Raw genomic sequence first — 21,843 nt, 5'->3', positions numbered from 1 at the left:
TTCAGCTATACCATGCTACAAATTCAAATCTCACACACCATCATGAACGTATTCTAAGAGTGGTTAAATTAAGTATTTCAAATATTTGTATATTACTATTAATGCTTTTAACACCACAACGATTTAAAATAATAATTCAACTCTATCACATACCTTTTATTTTCTTTCTTTTTTCACTAGACAGTTTCCAGTCTGGATTGACTTCATCATAACCCGGCTAAAGAAATAAACATGAGAGGAGAGAAAAGAAAAGGTTAATGTACAAGCAAATCTTTATATAAATCTGCATATCTGCATATCTGCTCCATCACTGACCCATTCATCTTTCAGCAAAAACGCTCCCACAAAAATTTAAACCTTTTCTAATAATAATAATAAAGCATACGCTTACTTTAATGAAATTGTACTTACCTCCAAAGCTATAGAGGAAAAAAAAAAAAAAGGACTGCTAGTTTCCTTAATCAGTCAGCATTGCCTAACCAGACCCACCTACATAACAACAGTAGCCAAAATTCAGAATCTAGAATCATTAGGGTTAGAAAAGATCTCTAAGACCACCTAGTCCAACTGCCCACCTACCTCCAATATTACCCATTATCCACATCCCTAAGAATTATATCTACCCCTTCTTTAAACACCTTCAGGGTAGTGACACCACCATTTCCCCAAGCATGAGTTCTAACATCTAATCACTCTTTCTGACAGTAAATTCTTCCTAATATCAAATCTGGGCTTCTCCTGGCAGAGCTTGAGGCCATTTCCTCTAGTCCTATCACTAGTTACCTGGGAGAAGAGGCCAACTCCCACCTTGCCACAACCTCCTTTCAGGTATTTGTAAAGGGCTGTAAAGCCTCCCCTGAGCCTCCTCAAGACTGAACAATTCCACTTCCAGACTGGTGGTCCAGACCCTATGCCAGCTTTATCAACCTTCATAAACTATACGACACTGCCAAGTTTGTAGCCAACAGTTTCCCTGCTTGCTGGCAGAACAAAAAGCAGCACCCAATCAACCATTATCACTCAGCTATTTTATAGGCTTACACCTTTCATATAGTCAAAAGTTCCTGGCCTTTTATTTTTGTAATTTTTCTTGACACCATTCAATTAACCTCTCTGCCATAATAATACCCAAAGGAAAAAGTCTGCCTTCATTTCGAGTTGGAAGGGACCTTTAAAGATCATCTATTCTAAGATTCATCACACTCCCCTGCAATGAACAGGGACACCTACAGCTAGACCAGGCTGATGAGAACTCCATACAGCCTGACCTGAGATGTCTTCAGGGACTGAGCATCCACCACCACTCTGGACAGCCTGAAAACATTTTTCCATGCTCTCCCCCTCCTTATTATAGAAACCTGTGCCTATATCTATCATTGAGAAGTGTTCTGCTTTGGAGCTTACATAACTTACTGCATAATGAAACTGAAGAATTTAAAATATTCTATGATAAGTAGAGAAAATATATTTACAACGGATGTTCTGAAAGTAATGCCTCCTATTTTGTTATGTTGGTCCACAATGTCAGAAGTGGATGTTGGTGATGTGGCAATAGTTTGAACTTTCCTGACAATATTCCACACAAATATTGTTGCCATGTAACAAATGGCAGCAGAGGGACAACAGACAAAATGGCATTTGACACGAAAGCGTACATAAAGCAAAGGTAGCAAAGGTGTGCCACTGAATTCCTCCATGCGAAAAAAAGTGCACTGTTGACATTCATCAATGCATGCTGATGTTTACGGAGACCAAATAGTGGATGTGAACATGGTGAGGTGGTGGGTGGTGCCTTTCAGCAGTGGCAAGAGTCAGTGGGCCACCTTTACTGGTGCAGATTATGAGGACAGCATTAGTTGCTGAGAACCTGCTCTATCAAAAAGTTTTTCTGTGCTCTTTGTAACTTATGTAGTTTTCATGGAAATAAGTAGGAGGTATTGCTTTAGGAGTGACCTACATTTATTTTGAATGGACCTATATCGAATTTTCAATGGAGTCAATACTTTATGCATATGTTTACCATGCAGAAGTCAGAAACTGTGAATATTTCATGGTGACATGTGAATTTATTATATCAACAGATGCATTAAAACACAATTGTTTACTGCTAAGAAGAAATTCGATTTTATAACTATTTTCTAATAAGAAACACACTTACATGTACTAAAATAACCTGAGATAAACACTGCATAGGAGACATTGAATGTGACCAAAGATCCCATTTCACTGGTTACATAACATCAGTTCACATCTTGTAAGTTATAACACACCTTCAGATGAAAAGCCTTTCACATTAATTCTTGATTCCTAAGAGATATGGACTAAAACCAGAATATTTCACATACTAGTGTGCATCATTTCAGGTCTGTCTCTTTCCAAAACTACGAGTAGACATATTTTTCTTGAAAGAAAGTGTTGCCTTTACTCAAAGAACATACTTATTAAGGATCTTCTTCAAAAATGATTTGATTTTTAATTCTCCATGCTTAAATTCATACCAGAAAAGTACAAGTTTTCAAGCTTTCAGTGTACAAGTCTGGCACTTCCTAACGTAAGGTCCCAAACTTAGTTTTGCAAACAATTTCTCTAACGTGACTTACTGACATCATTCTGACAGTCAAATTATTCTAGTGTTATCTTGTAGAAGGAAGGAAAAAAATGAACACAGTGAAGTTTGGTTTCAACCATTTCAAGTTACCCATGTTGGCCTCCATTCATATTTAAAAACAGCAGTTCAGTCCACCTGTACTAGTTACCTACCTGGCAACAATATATCTCATTAAACTTTAAGAACCAGCTATAATGTAATGAATTCAAGTTTAAGTTACCAAGTTTCAATAGAAAAATTATTGCTAACTAGTAGTTAAAGCACAACTCAATGAAATTCTCTTTATCTCCTCAGCAAACAAATCCATAGAGGATTAAAGTACAGCTGTAGAACACTCATACCTGGTCAGTTTGGTCCCATTCTCCTTGTTGTCTGAGAGATGGAATAGACCAGATTGTTAGTTTCCCTGAGAAATGAATAGCTGCCAGAAGAGCTCCATCAGGGGAAAGATTCATCTTGAAAATTCCATCCTGCAAAATATTGTCAGGAAGAAGAAACAGGGGTCAGAATAAAGGTAAAAAGACAACTGACATCTGTGGCATGGAAGAGTGAAAAACAACCTCTATAAAGGAAGAACACTACAATACAGCTAACAAAACTCCAAGTATTTGAATTTATTTATAAATGAATCCTGAAAGGTTTAAATGATCTGTTTAGAGAACGCATTTAGCAACCTCATTTCTCTACAGTCTCTAATGTCTAACACATCAGTAATATGTATTTTTGAGATTTTTTTTTGCGTGCTTTTGAGTATGTTTTTGGCTTTTTAATGTTATTTTTATTTCTGTGTCTGCTTTATTTTCTAGCTATGCCATAGAAATAACAATATCAAGTAATCTACTCACTGCTCTCACACTGTACAGTGGTTTGCAACTACAGAGAGCTCTGCTTAAAGTCAAGCGTAAATTATGTTGTTACTCAAAAAGGAAGGCGTAATTAAATTAAGCAAATCATTATTATTTTCCTAACAGAAATAATTCTTAAGCATTCTCCAATTATGTCCTGAAGTACCTAGAGTGCTATACTCTGTGCTCTAGTTTCTCAAGGAATAGTGAATGCTTACTGAAGGCAATTCTCTCTTCACAAATCCAGTTGCATGGAAAGAGTGCTAAGAAATAGGAACTGATATAGAACTTAGAAGCTTAAAATATGCCTAAAATATAAAACCCTTTCAGATAAGCAGTCAGTGCAACAGATCACAGATTTTTTTAAGGGTTAAACATCTACTTCCACTTAGTCATCAGTAACAATCCCATTGCTGCTTGAATTTAGATGTTGGGTGGCTGCTAAAACTTTCATATTTAACACCCAGGCATTGATATCTACAGAGATTAATCTATCCTTTGACAAAGCAGGCAATGCTGGCTCAGTAAACAGCTTGTCAGCTTGATGGAACTGCAGAACGAGATACTGAGATGCTCGATAGATTGTCACTTCACGTTTTAAAACTGTCACTTAAGTTACCAACACTAAGAATCAAATCTCAAATACAGGTGGTCCTCTAGCTGCTGTGCCTGTCACACCTTAATACTGTTGCCAATTCCCTACTAAGAATATAAAATGCATCTCCCGCATTTAAGCTATAATTACAGAAATTTGACTAAAACATTCAGTTATAACTATCTCTGCTTTTGTTTCTAAATTCAGTATGAGCAAATGCAGTGAAAATGAAGTTTAGCACAGCACTAGCCTTGTCTTTTTTGTTTTCAGTGAAGGAAATAAAATCTCTCCCCATTCTACCCTTGAGAGATATTCAGAAAGACCTGTTTTCACCATCCAACCAACCAACCAGTTTTTTCTTTAAACCATTCGCCTTAAAATCTCAAAAATCTACAAAGGTTATTTCTAAAGTCCATATGACACCATACAAGCCATTTTTCTCTCCAGAGAACACAGTGCAGAGAAGGAGATAGATTCTTCTTTGCAAATAAATCACAGGGGGAAAGCTTATTTCTGATTGGAAACAGGAGTGAACCAAACAAAAGCTTCAAATAAACCACAAACAAGGGACAACAGAAGGTGATGCAGATACAGAGTAAAAAGCCCTGAAGGTGTGCAGAAGAAAGCCAAAACTACTGTGCACAAAGCTTTAGAAGCATAGAAAGTACACACCAGCATTTCAGTGTGATGAGACTTTAACACTCACTCCCTCAAGGGAAGGGGGAATCCAAGACCCATATGCAGGGTCTGTTTGTTAAGTTCGTTCAAACTGTTCAAAACCAGTTGCAGGGAGCCTACCAACAGGAAGGGAATCGACTCTTTGAAAGGGTTGATAACAGCAGGACAAGGGGAAATGGTTTTAAGTTGAGGGACGGAAGATTTAGGTTGGATGTCAGGGGGAAGTTCTTTACAGAGAGAGTGGTGAGGTGCTGGAACAGGCTGCCCAGAGAGGTTGTGGATGCCCCGTCCCTGAGGTGTTCAAGGCCAGGCTGGATGTGGCTCTGGGCATCCTGGTCTAGTATTAAATGTGGAGGACGGTGGCCCTGCATACGACAGAGGGGTTGGAGATTCATGATCCTTGAGGTCCCTTCCAACCCTGGCCATTCTGTGATTCAGTTTTGCTATTTTCACCCTTGTAGTATAAGTTTGACTCATCTTAAACTCTTAGAGCTGTTTAGGAAAACCTTTCCATAGTATCTCCTGCATAGAGTAAAAAAAAGGGTCTGTTTTCCCTATATACATTTATATTAATTATTCATGGTATGCTGTACAAAAATCATAGGCCTGTAAATTAAGTGGATTTTTGTTAATATTCTTATAGGAGTGGAATAATGCAGAAGGTTGGTTTTTGATTTTTTTTTTTCCTCCCCTCACGCTACGTCATTGGAAAAAAAAAAAAAAAAAAAAAAAAACACAATGAAATCTCTTCTTTTGGAGCATCTACCTAACATGCTATGTTTATTATATTCATTAATAAGCACTTGGGTGGCTCTTTGCACCTTCCCTTTGAAGGAAAGCTTGTATTTAAAACTGAGCTCTACATCACTGACTTTGTTCCTACTAGCATGCTGGAAATCCCAGAATTCAAGCTTCAGCAGATGAACTAATAGGATTTTCAAGAAATCCAGAGAAACTACTCCATTTAAAATTAAAAGCTTATTATTTTTTTTTTATAAGCTTCATAGAAACATTAATTCTTTCGTTGTATAAATTAAAAACTCCTTTCGGATCCATCTCTCAGGCAGTCATTAAGAGACAATTATGTTAGTAGAATACATTTCTGGGTAAATCTAGACCTTAATACCTGTTCTGTTCCCCGTCTGCTGTAAAATCTTAAATTCATAATCCTTAATAATCCTCTTCTCTGCGCCTGTAGGAACAGAAACATACCAAGAAATGAATCTCATACATTGTTTTATGCACCAAAAAAATAAGTCAAATCTAAAGTATTAAAACATGCTTACAGAATTCTTTAAACTTTCTTATGCTGTCTATTTTAAAATAAAGCAAGAATAATTTTGCCTATTTCACTGTGTATATATCATACTGCAGAAAAACACTAGCCATTCACAATGAAATGGTTAATTAATTCCATACTAATATTTATACAAGAATAAATATAGGAATTCATCCTGGTATAATGTAAATTCATTTCACTTCATGTATTTATGGAATAGTTCTGCCGTAAGAGACCTACAAAGGCCATCAAGTCCAAATGGCTGACCACTTCAGGGCTAACCAAAAGTTAGAGCATGCCACAGAGGGCATTATCCAAACGTCTCTTGAACAATGACAGAGATGGGGCATCAACCACCTCCCTAGGAAACCTACTCTGGTGTTCAGCCAATCTCACAGTAAAGAAATTTTTTCTAATATTCAGTCTGAACCTACTGTAGTATAGCTTTGTGCCAGTGCCTCGCAAACTTGCAAATGATAGCTGTTACCAAATCAAACATTTATTTCTACTAGAAATAAATGAAGTCAGGAATCAGACAAACTGAAACATTTACCTCAGACTGCATTTTGTTATGAAGTAATTAAAAAAAAAGTTAAAAATAAAGTTATTTTTTAATTTTTTTTTTAAATTAACAGTGAACATTTGTTGTGTTTTGTGTTTTTGTTGTTTTGTTGTTGGCTTTTGAGTTTTTTGAAAACCACAGAAAAGATATCAAAAACTTGAAGTTCAAAGTATTTTTTCCTGCAGGGAAAAAAAAGAAATTATATATACTAGAGAGAAATTATTAGAAATTCACACCAAAACTTTAAAATAGCAGACAGATGCATAGTGAACATTAGATAACTCTGTTAATTACAATAATCATTCCCTCCAAAAAATTAAAAAGAGAAAATATACTTACTGTTTTAATGTCATCTTCATAACTAGTAACCTGTTTATAATGAGGAGATCCCGATAGAACTCTCCAAGCAGATATCCCACAAGCAGTTGCTTTAGATACTCCATCTTCATCTGTTTCACAGCCTCCTACAAGCAAAAGTCTACAAAATATACAAAAGCATATTATTGGTTTCATATACTGCCACATAAATGTTGTGCCATTGTTTTCGTTTGTTTTTTAACTTTAAATCATAACTACAGCAGTTTGCTTGTGGTAATAAGAAACTTTCAGCATATTATAACAGTCCCAGAAAGATTTAAACATCAGGATGTTCATTCACAGAAAAGTTTTTTAATTAATTCCTGTTATTTCTATTATTCATCTCCATCTATTACCAGTCTTATTTTCCCCAAATGAGGCACAACTCCCACAATTTAAAATAAAATATATGGTTATAAATTGCAGTTCCCTGCTATGCTGAAAGACTAACATCAATAACAACTTAAGCTTACAAAATATTCCAGTCATTCAGTTTAAGTATGAACAAATGGAAATGTAATAAGTGGTACAAAAGCTATTTCTCCTTTAGTTAAAGAATCATCAGAAAGAGGTAGAAAACGAGTTTGAAATGAAGTCACACTATCTGTTACATAAGTCACTCTAAAAGTAATGCCTCCTACTTATTTCCACAAAAGCCACAACAACGAGCACAATAATACTATCTGATAGAGGAAATTCTCAGCTACAAAACACTGCTTTTCAACAGTCACCACTATTTTCGTCAGTGATGAGCAAGAGCTTGCACGCCACGCTCATAAGAATTTGAACCAGCGAAGGTGACCTGCTGTCATCGCTCCCGAAGTGCACCACCCATCACCTCACTGTGCAACCTCCATAAACGTTCAGCAAGAGTTGATGCATGTCCACAGGCACAATTATTTTCCACATTTCATTTCCAATGAATTCCACATGGAGGAATTCAGTGACACATCTTTGGTTCATATTCACTTCCGTGTCGAATGCCATTTTGTCAGCCTGCCCCTCTGTTGCCACCTCTCACACAGCAACAAAACATTAATGGAATACCAGTGGGAAGATTCAACCCCTACTGCCATACCAACAACATCTGCCTCTGATGCCATGGGCTAACGCAATAAAAAAAGAGGTCTTACTTTCAGAGCATCCCGTGTAAATGTATTTCCTCCAGTTAATGTAGAATATTTAAAATTCTTCAACTTCAGCGCACAGAGAGTGCTATAAAGGTCCATTGAAAACATTTCCAGATGTTAGATCTAAAGCCGTCATGATGAAAATACATCAAAGTATTTTCCCTCTAAGCCCTTTATTACTTTATTAATTATTATTTTGTTACTTTATTAACAAGCAGTTTTAGATTTAACTGACAGTTACTTTGACAAAGAAATTAAGAACAGAGGTTTACATCTGTTTGGAAGCATCAATTTATTGAACAAGCCGTCAAAAAGCAAAGTATCTGAAAAAAAAAAAAAAAAAAAAAAAAAGGCATAGATTGAAAAGCCAGAAATTGAGCTTAGAGAATGCTCCTCTATCCAAGTGTGAGTTACTCTAGAAATATTCTACCACCTAGTGGCTGAAGCTCATATAGCAATCGCACACTGTTTCAATCAATTTCAAAATAAATTAAGAAATAAAAAGTGATGCTGCATCTCACTAACAAAAAACTCTGCTACAGCCCTGCTAAATAACAGACAGTAATTTGATATCATGAGCCAGCAGTGTGCCCTTGTGGCCAAAAAGGCCAATGGCTTATTGGGGTGCATTAAAAAGAGCGTGGCCAGCAGGTCAAAGGAGGTGATCCTCCCCCTCTACTCTGCCCTGGTAAGACCTCATCTGGAGCACTGCGTCCAGTTCTGGGCTCCCCAGTACAAAAAAAGACAGGGATCTCTTGGAAAGAGTCCAGCGGAGGGCCACAAAGATGGTGAAGGGCCTGGAGCATCTCTCCTATGAGGAAAGGCTGAGTGAACTGGGTCTGTTCAGCCTTGAGAAAAGAAGACTGAGAGGGGACCTGATCCAGGTCTATAAATATCTAAGGTGTGGGGGGCAGAATGGCGAGGCCGGACTCTTTTCAGTGGTGAGTGGAGACAGGACAAGGGGAAACGGCTGGAAACTGCAGCATAGGAAGTTCTGCACAAACATGCGCAAGAACTTCTTTACAGTGAGGTGACGGAGCACTGGAACAGGCTGCCCAGGGAGGTGGTGGAGTCTCCTTCTCTGGAGATGTTCAAGACCTGCCTGGACACCTACTTGTGTGATCTGGTGTAGGGAACCTGCTTTGGCAGGGGGGTTGGACTCGATCTCAGGAGGTCCCTTCCAACCCCTACAATTCTGTGATTCTGTGATCATTGTACAAAAACATCTAATTTTAGCTGCCCAGACAACTGAATAGTATCTGGCACAAAAGTGAAGAAGCTCTCTGTGTATTTCATGACAAGACACCCAGTTTAAATAAATCTCTTTATAACTTACTCTTCAGGGCACTAGAATGAGTATTGATTTAATGGACATGTACAGTATGAGTATTTCTGGTAGACTAAAACTGATTACTGAAGTGCCCATTGAAAAGAGAACAATTCACAGACTAAATGTCATACACTTAATCCATTCATCTCTCCTGCACGTCTTTGTTTCCCCTGTTCCCTGCATTTCCTTTCTATGACTTTCCCACATTTCCCACACTTTTACCACTGCAGGCTGACATGCTGCCTCTCATCAAGGAGGGGAAGGACTGCCCCCAACTCATACAAAAACATGGCCTAGACATGACATGGTTTTTCTAAAGAACTTCAGTTAAAAACAAGGAATTTATTAAAAAAAAAAAAAAAAAAAAAAAAACTCAAGAAAAAAACCCTTCAACTGAAACATGGTACCACCTGAAATTCCTAAATTCCTCCTAACAGCTCTATTAAGTTTTAGGACAAAATATTCAATCGTCCTACAACAGGGTAATGTCCATTTTATCTGGCCAAGAATAAACACACTGGCATACTCACATCTGAGCACACAGCCTAGTATCAGTGAACACAAAGTTGTGTTTTACGACTCTGAAAAATGTTGGGAAAAATCAATATTACATAGATCACTACATATGAAGTGATTCCTTAAAAGTTTCCTACTCTCCTCACCACCCTTCTTTCTTATGAAATCATGGAAGAAAGTTTCACATGCATCTGCATCTCTTTCATGAGATCACCACAACTGAGCTGTCAGTTCTTAATAACCAAAAGACAGCAGGCATAATTCTCTGGAAAATTAATTTATCTGTAGTCTTGTCCATCCACAGGCATCTACATTCTTCCATAACAACCAGCTTTCACTGCAACACGCCACTCAGTTAAAAACTTCAGTAAAAGCAGGAACTAAAATTCAATCACAATTGACTGCACAGCACCAGAAGTGACTCAGAAACAAACAGTAGCAGAAAGACCAAGAGAAGAACTGTCAATAATAGTGACAGCACTGGCTCCAAAACTGCCTGGATTTGCTCTCAAAAACTCCATCAAGCTAAATCTTTCCAAAGAAATTTTGGAAAAACTGTCACATACAGTGCAACATATTTATAATTCAAAAGTATCTTTTAGGATAAACGAAACTTAGTGACAGCTGGAATTAAGATGTCATATCAGTTTAGACACACACAAAACACACAACCTCGAGACAAAACGCCTTCTCCCAGGACTGCAGAGAAATTCATCATCACAGCAGGTACTTAAAATTTTAAAAAGCTTTTCAGAGAGCAAAACGCAGCAGCGGGGGCAGAAACTATTAAGATGAATAACACAACTGGCATCGAAAGAAAATGAAAAGTACTCCTGAGAGGCTCAAAGATCTGGCCTTGTTTACCAATTATTTTTTCAAGACTAGACAGGAGATGACTCCGAAATAACAAGACTTGACAGGTAGGCTGGAAATCGCAATGGGAAAGGGGATGGTTTTTCTGGGTTGTTGATTTTTGGTTTTTTGGTGTTTTTTGGGGGGAAAGGGGTATTTTTTAAGTTAGTCCCAATCTGAAGAAAATACTATGCCAACAATTCCCTCACCCCCAAAAATACAAAGCACTACTTTTTCCACACCAAATACTTGATTTCCTATACAAGCTAGAGGCTGAGGCCACTCCTGATGAGCCACAAAGCAATGTTAATTTAATAACTGACACTTACTCAGTAATGCCCTCAAAGGGAATATGTTATGACAGAACTGGGTAAGGGGTTCATACACCAGATGACTGTGTTATGATCAGAGTGAACTCAATAAGTTGGAAAGATGGGCCAGTAAAAGTCTCAGGAAATTCAAAAAAGGAAAGCGCAAAGACTGCACCATGGGAGGAACAGCCATACATGCCTATGATAACTGGACAGAACAGAACAGACTGTTCTGTTGGAAGACAGCTTTCCAAAAGAGTATGTGGGGAGTCCTGATGAACAAGATGACTACAAACCATCAATGTGCCCTTGCAGCAAAGGAGGCCTAATCCATCTTAGACTGCATGAGGAAAAAATCACTCTCAGTATGCTGGGAGAAATGATCCTTCCCATCTGGCTAGCACATGTTAGATACAATCTGGATTGCTGGATCCAACTCTTAACATCTCCGGTAGAGCAGACATAGACGTGATACTGGAGCAAGCCCAGCAAAGGACCTTTCAGTCTCAAAAAGCTGTCTGCCCTTATATATCTCAACTGTACTCTGTTTTATAAAGTTAGGCTAAAGATAACTAGCATACTATTGGTCTCAAGGACAGCAAGTTCAATTAAGGCAATCAAGAAAAACTTGAGACTTCTCCACTACTCTTCACTCATCAATTTTGGTACAAAAAAAAAAAAAAAAAAAAAAAAGCAAAAGTTTCAACTGAATCTAAAACCTTAATCTTCCATAGCTATCACACATTTTAGGCTCTAACATCAGAAATCTTCTGTAGAAATTGCAGATAACCCTGTAGTAGGTATTCAACTCAAAATTAAGATACACAAAATAAGCAAGGTGATTGAACTCCCGTTAGCAACTACAGAGATCTCACACTGAAGCAGATACATACATTTTACCAACTGAAGAGCACCGTAAATTTCATCATAAATGAAGACTAGTCTATACGAGAATGCAAACATTCAAGCATTTAAAAGTATCCTACATTTTTTCAACAGCAGTGAAACTCAAGACACTTCTTCTCAAGAACTACTGTTTTAAGTTTTCCTACAGAATCCGATATAATTCCCACTGAAACATCCTCTATATGTTAGGAACCATTAAGCTTGATCTGAACAAGAAAAGAATGAATTGGTTCTGTAGTCTGGTCAGAGTGCTAAGAGAACTCCATAACCTATACATCAAACTCTCGAGTTAGTATACTGAGTATCAACTGTGTGGAATTACTAGATAACAGGTGGAAAGAGGTAACTACATTCAAAATTAATCTTTTAAAGTAATAAGCTGGAAGAACATTAGTTCTTGTCAATAACCAGTTTTTCCTAAAGGTAGGTTAGACAGTTCATTTAACACAAAATAATGCGTTTCTAAATCAGTGAGGTTTCTCCTAGTATTCCATAGCCAAGACTAATTTCAGTTTAAAACAATGCAGAGATGTAACCCTGCACCGGTGAATTCAATCCTAATAGTTCTAGATACTTTTCTTGTACTATAAAAGTTCTTATAATCAAAAAGATAAGATGCTGAAATTATCTCGATACATAACAAAGAGATATAAAAATGGTAGTGATATTTTCAACCACAGTAATTGCGTAACCAGGCTCTATTCCAACTACTTCTGGTTCAAAAGCAGAGGTAGACTGAATGGCAGCCTAAGATGTGGTATCAGTGCCCAATATGTTACTAACAGAGAAAAAGCATCACAAAACCACTCCAAATACCAAAGTCAGAAAGGGAAAAAAGGCTATCCAAGTGCAAAATCAAATTCTGAGAGAAAAGAACAAAAACTTATACTCTAGCTCTTAACCACATGAAATTCAGAAACATCTTTTGAAGCTATTTCTGACACTCTAAAAATGCTGCTAGTACAAGGGAGATATAAAGGGCACAGCTTGATTTTTCTCTCCTTAAATCCAAGTGCTATATTTGATAAATGAAATCAATTGTTCTTGAAGAATGAAAATACACAGATGAAGAGACTCAGGTTACCAAGGAAAATACCTCAGTCATGTTTCCCCTGCTGTTTTCTCTACACCTAAACTGCAGTTTCACTAAAAAAGCCATACTGCAAGACTTTCAGAGAGAGTCCTCTAGGACATGTGTTAAGAATGTTTCTGCCAAAAACTGGAAATAATTGAAGTTAAGGCCTAAACAGCTCATGACTTCATAGTTTCACATTTACCTACTGGTATTATAATTAACTGCAAATTAACAGAAAAGGCTCACTTGAAAGAATCTGATTCTGAGGTCAGGTCTTGTTTTTTTTGGTGTTGGTTTTGTTTTTGTTTTTTATTGGTTGGCTGGGGAATGAAAAAGAAGCAATCCTCACTGGTTAAGAAAAAAAAAAAAACGCTTTAAAAAAGCATGCAAGAAGAAAACCTCTCTTTAAATCACATTCCTATTTAGACCTTAATCTTAGTGAATATTCTTTAGTACTAAAGGCATGATAACCTAAACCTGTCTATAAAGGATTCTTCTGGATTTCCCAGCATGCTAGATGCCACTTGTTCTAATGCCTCTAATTCCACCATCATTCAAGAAAGCGTATTTCCCTTAGTATTTGTACACACACACACACACACAACGAACAAGTTGTCACTGCCAATTCATTAAGCACCAATATTTAAATAGACACCCCTTCTCTCCTTTTTAAATACATGCACCACACTTCATTCTTTATTTTGCCACTTTTGTTTATCGATTTTCTGTTATTGGAAGGTAACAAAGACAACACTTACCTATGACCAGGATGGTAAATGACAGTATTTATTCCATGGGTATAATGGCTACTAAAGCTGAAACTATGACTTTCTTGGAAGCTCTGATTTGTTCCAACACTGAATATAGGGAAGGAAAATATATATATATAAAAAATGCAGATTTATGTTCTTTACAGAGTAAAAGAACTGTTTTAAAGTTATCGAAGTAAGACAAAACTTATGCTTACCTTACAAGGTAACTTCTCAATTCTCCACGATAATTAATGACAAGTAGTTCAGCTGACCATTGAGCACTTGCTTTGTATTCTAGAAAGATCAGTCCAGCAATAGCATAACTCAGATCTCCTGGAAAACTTGCTGTCTTTACCCAAAAATGTAGACAGATGCAGAGTAAGAAGGATAGAGAGAGGAAGGGAAGAAAAACAAAAAAACACACACGTTGGTTATTTTGAGGGAAAAAAATGTATTACTTCTATGAAAATGTATCCACAAAGCTAAAGTTTCATAATTTACATTAGTAACGAACTAAGCTTTCTTTAATCTTGATTTTAAAATACGTTACGAATAATGTCCAGAAAGATAATACGCTAAGGAATACTCTCCTCTTGTATACATAAAACGCAAAATATATTCTGCCAGGCAAGCCAATTGCAATTATATGCTCTCATCTGAAAGCAGAAAAAAAAAAGTATCATGTTGCTCTAGTAGCAATATTTTCTTGATTTTAACTCAATCTGCCTATAAACTGCCAATCTCCAATCTACTATTACAAAACTTAATCATTTGCACACATGTTAAGTACAAATCTATACTAAATCTAAATCTATACTTCCAAAATCCACTGAAACTACCACAATTCTGGCCAAAAGAAATGAACGATCTCACTAAGTACCACAGCACAAAGAACACACTTTGCACATTCTACATGACTTAATGTTAGTTAGCTATAGTATAGCCATCATATGATAAACATTACATAATGTATCTATACACGGTCATCATATTTTAATGGAAGACTACTTACCGGTGAAATGACCAAAAGCTCACTACCCATTAGGTCAAACACTCTTACTGTTCCAGCGCTCTCAGCATAAGCAAGTAATGTACAGTCGTGACTCCACGCAACTCGCCTCCACTGAGGGTTAGGATCTTTTGGCACTACAGAAAAAAGGAAAAACATTCTTAAAATTTGAAATAGTTTCTTGTCAGCACTGTCATCTACACACAGCTGATCTTCACTAGCCAATGGCCACAGTGTGAATCACAACAAAAATGTCCACAGTGGACAGGCCACTGCCTGCCATTACTAACTGTCTTTACCTTGTTCATGTATTCCCCCTTGCATAAACCAAGTCTTATAAAGATTTTATTGTTGTCAGTTTTCTTCCCTCCCTACAAGCAACAAAAGACGTAAGAGAAACAGATTTTAAAAAACGTTTAATTATGTCTACAATTACCAAAAAATTAATACTAGTAGCAGATCTTGTTACCACAATACTGCAACAGTTTTATTAGCTGTATATACTACTTCCTAAAAGCAAGTACTCAGTCTGGTCAACCAGCAAGAAGGTGGCAATTTACTGTAAACAGCCTATTCCACTCTATCAGGACTCAAAGATCTGTAAGGACTCCTTCCAACCAAAACCACTCCCCATTCCTTGCAGGAGAGTTGGACTAGATGACCTTTAAAGGTCTCTTCCAACTCTAAGGGTTCTATGATTCTACGATCCATCAAGCCTATTGAACCCTACTGCACTTTTTCAGGTGGCAGAGAAATTCGTATTTGATTAAAATAAGTAAAAAGAGCAATTTAAGTGAACGTTAAAAAGTTGTAAAGAGCGACTTCTATGGTTTGGAATTTCTAGCCTAAAGACAGTCATCTCCTGACAGATCATCACTCATCCACCTTCTTTGGAAAGTATTATCTGCTATGTCAGGAGATAGAGATCAGAAAGAAAAAGGGAACTAAAATCACTTAAGTAAATTAAAAAAAAAAAAAAAGCCCCATCTATATCAAAAACTGGCAGGACACCCATCAGCATTACAAACTTATCTTGTAGGAGGAAAACAAAAACAAACAAGCAAGCCTCCAAAATCCGTTAATTTAACTACCATTTCATTTCAGGTACTGTATGCTTACTATAATGAAGAGAACCAATGTAGAGAGAAACAGAGCTAATAAAAAAAGTGAAAATATTAAGAGATTCCATTGAATGTTGTTAAGAAGTTAGTAAAGCAACATTACCACTTAGCAATACACAAATAAACAACAATGATGACATGAAGTAATGGTGCAGAAGTTGCTGTATTCTATACCTTGGCATATTCCAACTGTGGATCCAAAATCATCTTTTGCAGACCTGCAGAATACATCTTATGATTGATATTATATATAAAATTAAAAAAAGAAGAAAAAAAAACCCTATACTTACTCCATTTTCCAGAGTATACAAAAAGCTATAAAAATACCACAGGTGTAAAATTCAAAGGCCTGCATATACTTAACTACTAGTTCAAAAGACAGATAGTAGTCTTCAACCCTTAAGCAGCTAGTTTCAGTTACAATACTGCTTTAGAAACCCCACTTTCGGACTATAAAAAAATAATATTCCCATTTAGCAGTAATGCTGTTCAAAATAAATGCTGAGGTTCTGAAATGCTGCAGAAAGTTTTTTTCTTTAACTAGTCAGTATTCTCTAAGTGACAATTTTTTTTTTTTTTTTTAAAAAAAAGCAAGAATATAGTTACAATAACACAGTTGAAACACAAGATTTATTCTATAGTTTATAAGTTGACATTTATGGTGTTCGCTCCACTTCTGATTGAACAATTTTCATATAGCTGCTTCTTTTACATATAAATTGAAGGTCTGACCTTCTAGCAAATGGATTTTTGTGAAGCAAGTAAACACACTCAATCAAGACCTGTACTACAGCTAAATGTGTTCTTGAACTGGCAAAAGAAAGCGTGTTTTTAGGGAACGGAAAGAAAAAGGAAAGCATGAGTCTTTACGGCAATTCATATTATTTGTAATGTAAGGTAAAGCCAGCTATTCTACAGAGAAGTAGAACAATATCTCCTTGTCACACTTCTTATGAGAGAAGTTTCGTTCTCACATAATGACTTGAAAGGGGAATTGAAAGGCAAAGACTAGGAGACCACAAATTGGGCTTAGTAGTCTGAAACACCTTAACAGTTTTCTTATATATCTTAAAAATATATATAAAAATTAAGAAAAAAAAAAAAAAACACCCTACAAAAGTTTTTATCTGTAACTTTTGTAATTGCTGATGAGGGGCAGGGAGCATGAACTGTTTGTTTTTAAAATCACGAATGGCCAAGACTAAGAAACAGATGGCTTTTGCTTTCTAAGCAATAACATATTTTAAGAGTATCCCGAAAATTAATTTCGGAACATAGACAGCATTCTAAAAGAACAAAAAGGTATTTAAAACTCTGGTTAGCAAATCAGTAGAAACACTGTCTCAGAACTCCACAACTGTGGTTATGAAACAACACAATCTAAACTTACCTGATTTCTACACGCTGGTCTTGCACAACTGCCAACAGTTTACCATTGCTGAAGAGGAAGATAAGGGCATGAAAATTCGTCAAAACCCAGTTCTCGCAAAATGTTGATGAGAGCTTTAGCTGCTGTTCTGCACAGTTAGATACAAATTTCCCAAACTTTTAAACAAAGAAGTATCTTAATAAAATTCCCTTCATGTCTCTGAAATATTTCTGTCACAGTATTCAATAGTAGCACTAATAACATAGAAATAATGCCTATAATCTTGCTGCAAGGAAGGTCAAAATCAGATGTTTCTTATCATTTATAGCAGCAATGCCCAAAACTATGCACTGCTTTATCTGGCATAAACAGCCATCATACATGAGTAAGTCAGGTTATCTCCTTAGGAACAGGCCTTTGTACCTAACATACATCACTGCAACTGGCATGCTACACACCAAAAGGATCTCCACTCCCCTCAAAAAGTCACCATCACCATCTGCTCTGTATTGTTTACAGAACTCTTGCTCAATCACTGATAGTAATTAGTGAAACGAAATAAGTTAAAATATTCCATTCTACTTCCATGTCGTTGAACAAATTTCTGTCCATGTTGATGCTTTTTTTTTTTTTTTTTTTTTTTTTTTTTTTTAAGCCAATGATTTCTCTGCTGTTTCTAAAATTGCTTTGGAATCACTGTACCTTTGAACTCTCACTTCATCCCTGGACATACAATAACAGATGGATCTTGACAGTATGCACTCCCTATCTCTTAATGTTAAAATAAGCAATTTCTATTACATAAACTGCAAGTTTTAAGTCCCTAACTGATGAAACTCAAGCTGTAATCCTTCTTCTGGGAGCATATTCACACTGCAAGCTACTTAGTTCAAAAGCTAAAAGAATATTCAGACGAGTCAGAGATGCATTAAAAGCCCCTGGACAGCAGACTGACCTTTCTTTTCCCAAAGCTGCCTGCAAAAGCCTCCAGCACTTCTCTCAACCGGAGAGAGTAGCATTTCTTTAATTAGTTATTAACTCAGTGCTGTTGCCATGTGGGCAGGGTGGAAAGCATCAGTACATTCACTACCGCCCAAAACAGAAAAGCATATAAGTACACAACCTGGTTACCTTGAAAGCACTAAGTGCCAGTTGATCTGCTTATTAACTAGACGAACCAGTCCAGATGGTAAAGAAAACTTAGCAGGGCTGAAAAAAAAGAAAAAAAAAGCATTAGCCTTATTCAGAACATACACCTAGCAGTACTTGAGATACACAAGCCAGGTGATGTACTTTTAAAGCAACCATCAACCATCCGGGACACTTTAGCAGATAGGTATGAATAACCAACATACACTGCCAGTGACAAAGGTTAACAACATCATCAGCTGGATTAACAGAATCAAAGCCACATCTTCAGAATGATCAGTAGTAAGTTATGAGAACACCAATAAGCTCATGGGCAACCAAGATGGTCGAGGGACTGAAGTACTTGCTCCATAAGGAAAGGCTGAAGGAATTGTACTTGTTTAGCTCAGAAAGGAAAAGGCTTCAGAAAGGACTTACCAAAGCCCTCTGATACCTACAAGGTTGCTAAGGAAAGTCACTGAGATGCATGGCAGAAGTGCAAGAAACAGCGATCAGTAAAAACAGAGGAGGTCTGAAGCTGATATAAAGTTAAAAAAAAAAAAAAAAAAAAAAAAAAACTTGCCATGAAGTAAAGCGCTGGAACAGACCGGGCAGACAGAAAGAGTCTTAAGAAACCTGATGTGAGTTTAACGTTAACCTCCCTTTTTCAATTCTTCCTTTCTAATCATATTTATTCCATGTAAGAAAATGGCAACTAGAACCAATTTCAAAGACCAGAAAACAGATTTTCAATACGACTACTGGTGTAAAGAAAATCCTTGTGACTACACTTGTGTGACAGCATGGAGCCCATTAACACAAACAAAAAAGACAAAATAAACTAGAACACCAGAAATAGGGAAAGTTGCATTGCCTGCTAACTTAAAACTACAGTACTGTTTCACAGGGATCAAAAATAAATGTCCCTTTCTATACTCCCAAAAACAGTAGGATGCCCCTAAAAAGAGAGAACCGGTATCTTCAAACATGCAAAGGGCGTCAAGAAAGTGGTATAACCATAGAGCTGCAATTCTCCAGGGATGCTGTATTTATTCCAATACATATATTTTTTAACCGGGATCATTTAAGTGCTTTTTAAGCAGAAGATAGATTTGTAAAAGGTGTGAGCATTGCTCACACAGTTAGAAGTCATTTTGAATTTAAAAAAGAAAAAAGGAATTTGAGTTATAACTTCAATAGACATAGAACGTATCACACCATCATAATCGCCATCAAGGCTTAAACAACAACTCCACTTGCAGTATCTCAGTTGGGAGTGGGGAGGATAAATACTTTTTTTTTTTTTAATAAAGATGATGACCCAACTGCAAGTTTATTTAGACTTCTGAAAAATAAGTCAAACTAGCATATACTTCATTTTCTAGACAGGTTTCAGATGAAAAAGTTGTTTTCAACTTCAGTTTATGAAGACAATATTCTAACCAGTGTTCAGTTTTACTATCATTAAAAGTAATTTTCCATCAAAATCAAGAAGACATTAAATCGCCTAAAAACGAGACTAAATATTATGTTGAAACGTACCTGTACCAAATATATCGAAGCAAAAGCAATGCAGGCCCTACAAAAAAAGAAAGGAATGGAATGAATGGAAACACCTCTGAGTGTTTTAAGATATTCCCTAGCTTACTGTACATAGAATTTCACACATTACCACAAAAGAAAAAGTCTCTGGTGAAAAAGTCTCTATTCTTGGTTAATGAATATTTAAGTAAAAGCAAACCTCAAAGAAAAAAAAAAAAAAACAACCAGAACAAAATATACTTTTGTTAATTCTAAGAGAAATGCCTGAAGATGAAAGTGCAACTTAATTACCACATAAATCAAGAGCTAAATTGGCAATGATGACAACATAAATTTTCCTTTTAATTCCATAAATAGCAAATAGCCAAAGCAAGAGCTGATTAAGGGAAAAAACATTTTTTGCAAAATATAACAGAACTACTAAGCTTCATAGATGCATGTTTTTCTAGTTTGACCCACTAAGCTAATAGAGGCAAGAAAGTTCACAAAAATAATACACAAATAATACACAGCAATACTGCTAAACAAAAAACATATTTCTGAAAACAAATCTTTCACTCTATTTTCATTATACTACCCACTCCAAGGAGCAGAAATTGCAAATTTTACAAGCAATTCACATATCATTCTCATGATTCATACACATAAAAGCAAATCATATTTACCTGTAATTGCTCTAGTGATGATAAATGATGCACCATGTTTTCTGTTGCCTCTCGGCTGCAATTATAAGAATAACGGTCAAACTCTGATATACTTTGTCACTTAAATATTGCATTCAAGCATTCCTTCTGTGATTGAACATAAGCTGCCTACTAGCCTACAAGTTCCTTATGTATCTCAATTACTAGCCACTTCATATAGCAATTTAGCTGCATAAGCTAAAACAGACTATAGAATCAAGTATTTTCACTGTCACACTGTAATAAACAAAATTTACTACAAATTACCTATTGATTTAGCTTTGCTGTGGTCTTTGGGTAGTAACAAAAGAAACTGATTTCTGACTACATTCTCCTGTAAGGTATTACATTACAAAATATTCTTTCTATGCCATATGAATGCTATATTGAACTGTAATCCCCAGAAAAAGCAATTGGTGTTCAGCAACCTGCCTTAAAATGTAACTGCTAAACTACATAAAAACCGTCTTATTCAAGTTTCAGAAATGCATTTTAAAAAGTAGCATCTGAAGTAAAACTTTAAGCATCAATTTGTACTAGGCAATGCAGCCATTTAGCTCATCACACTACTCAATAGTCTCACGTAGCCCTTCCAGCACTTTTGCTCTACTTTTGTAGATGGGAGGACCAAACTTCTTTCATTTGCATAGCACTCTCCAAACAGAAAAAAATCAAACATGAAACAACATAGGATGTATATTCCTAGCTATAAAAAGAGGTACAGTTATTTGCTAACAAGGAAGTAGGAAAAACAGATAAAGACAATCACTAAGGAATGCATCACATGCAAACTTGCAAAATAAAAAACATCATGCCTGTATTTTTCTACATAAAATATTAGAGCATCACAAATTGAGTACTATAGTAGGTGTCACGGAGTTGACCAGATCAATCTATGTCCGTGACAGGGGCGACAGGCCTCTGCCCTCCCCCCCCCACCGCAGTCCCACAAAAAATGGGAACGAAGGAAGGGAGGAAAAGAGCAGCGGCAACAATCTATGGAGGAAAACTTATTTTACTATAATATTGGAATACAAGATAACACAATATATACAATTTAATTGAAATTGAGATTAATAAATCAGACAAGATAAGAGAGAGAGTTCCCGGGACCGAGTCAAACCTGAAAAGGTTGGAACGGCTAGGAAAGCACCCTCCAGCACCCACTGCCAGGCAGCAAGAGAGCGCCCCCCCC

At 36.4% G+C, this 21,843-nt stretch overlaps 1 protein-coding gene across 2 annotated transcripts in view; it reads right to left on the bottom strand.

The window, feature by feature from the left end:
* The window catches only part of NBAS (NBAS subunit of NRZ tethering complex), a 168,376-nt gene that overhangs the window by 137,719 nt on the left and 8,814 nt on the right, over positions 1–21,843 (bottom strand). For both annotated transcript variants that reach the window (XM_042884755.1, XM_042884765.1), the window contains exons 2-13: positions 20,631–20,685; positions 19,966–20,002; positions 18,427–18,504; positions 17,317–17,364; positions 16,101–16,144; positions 14,809–14,942; positions 14,012–14,145; positions 13,803–13,901; positions 6,907–7,045; positions 5,853–5,918; positions 2,950–3,078; positions 154–217 (exon numbers count right to left, since the gene is read on the bottom strand). In XM_042884755.1, coding sequence (XP_042740689.1) covers positions 154–217; positions 2,950–3,078; positions 5,853–5,918; positions 6,907–7,045; positions 13,803–13,901; positions 14,012–14,145; positions 14,809–14,942; positions 16,101–16,144; positions 17,317–17,364; positions 18,427–18,504; positions 19,966–20,002; positions 20,631–20,685 — 1,027 coding nt within the window. The remainder of the gene's footprint in view (positions 1–153; positions 218–2,949; positions 3,079–5,852; positions 5,919–6,906; positions 7,046–13,802; positions 13,902–14,011; positions 14,146–14,808; positions 14,943–16,100; positions 16,145–17,316; positions 17,365–18,426; positions 18,505–19,965; positions 20,003–20,630; positions 20,686–21,843) is intronic.

Source organism: Lagopus leucura, unplaced genomic scaffold (genome assembly GCF_019238085.1).
Source record: "Lagopus leucura isolate 7727_CA_CO unplaced genomic scaffold, USGS_WTPT01 Super-Scaffold_73, whole genome shotgun sequence".
NCBI classification, from domain to species: domain Eukaryota; kingdom Metazoa; phylum Chordata; class Aves; order Galliformes; family Phasianidae; genus Lagopus; species Lagopus leucura.
The sequence above is the reverse complement of the archived record's forward strand: the minus strand, read 5'-3'. Positions and strand labels throughout refer to the sequence as shown.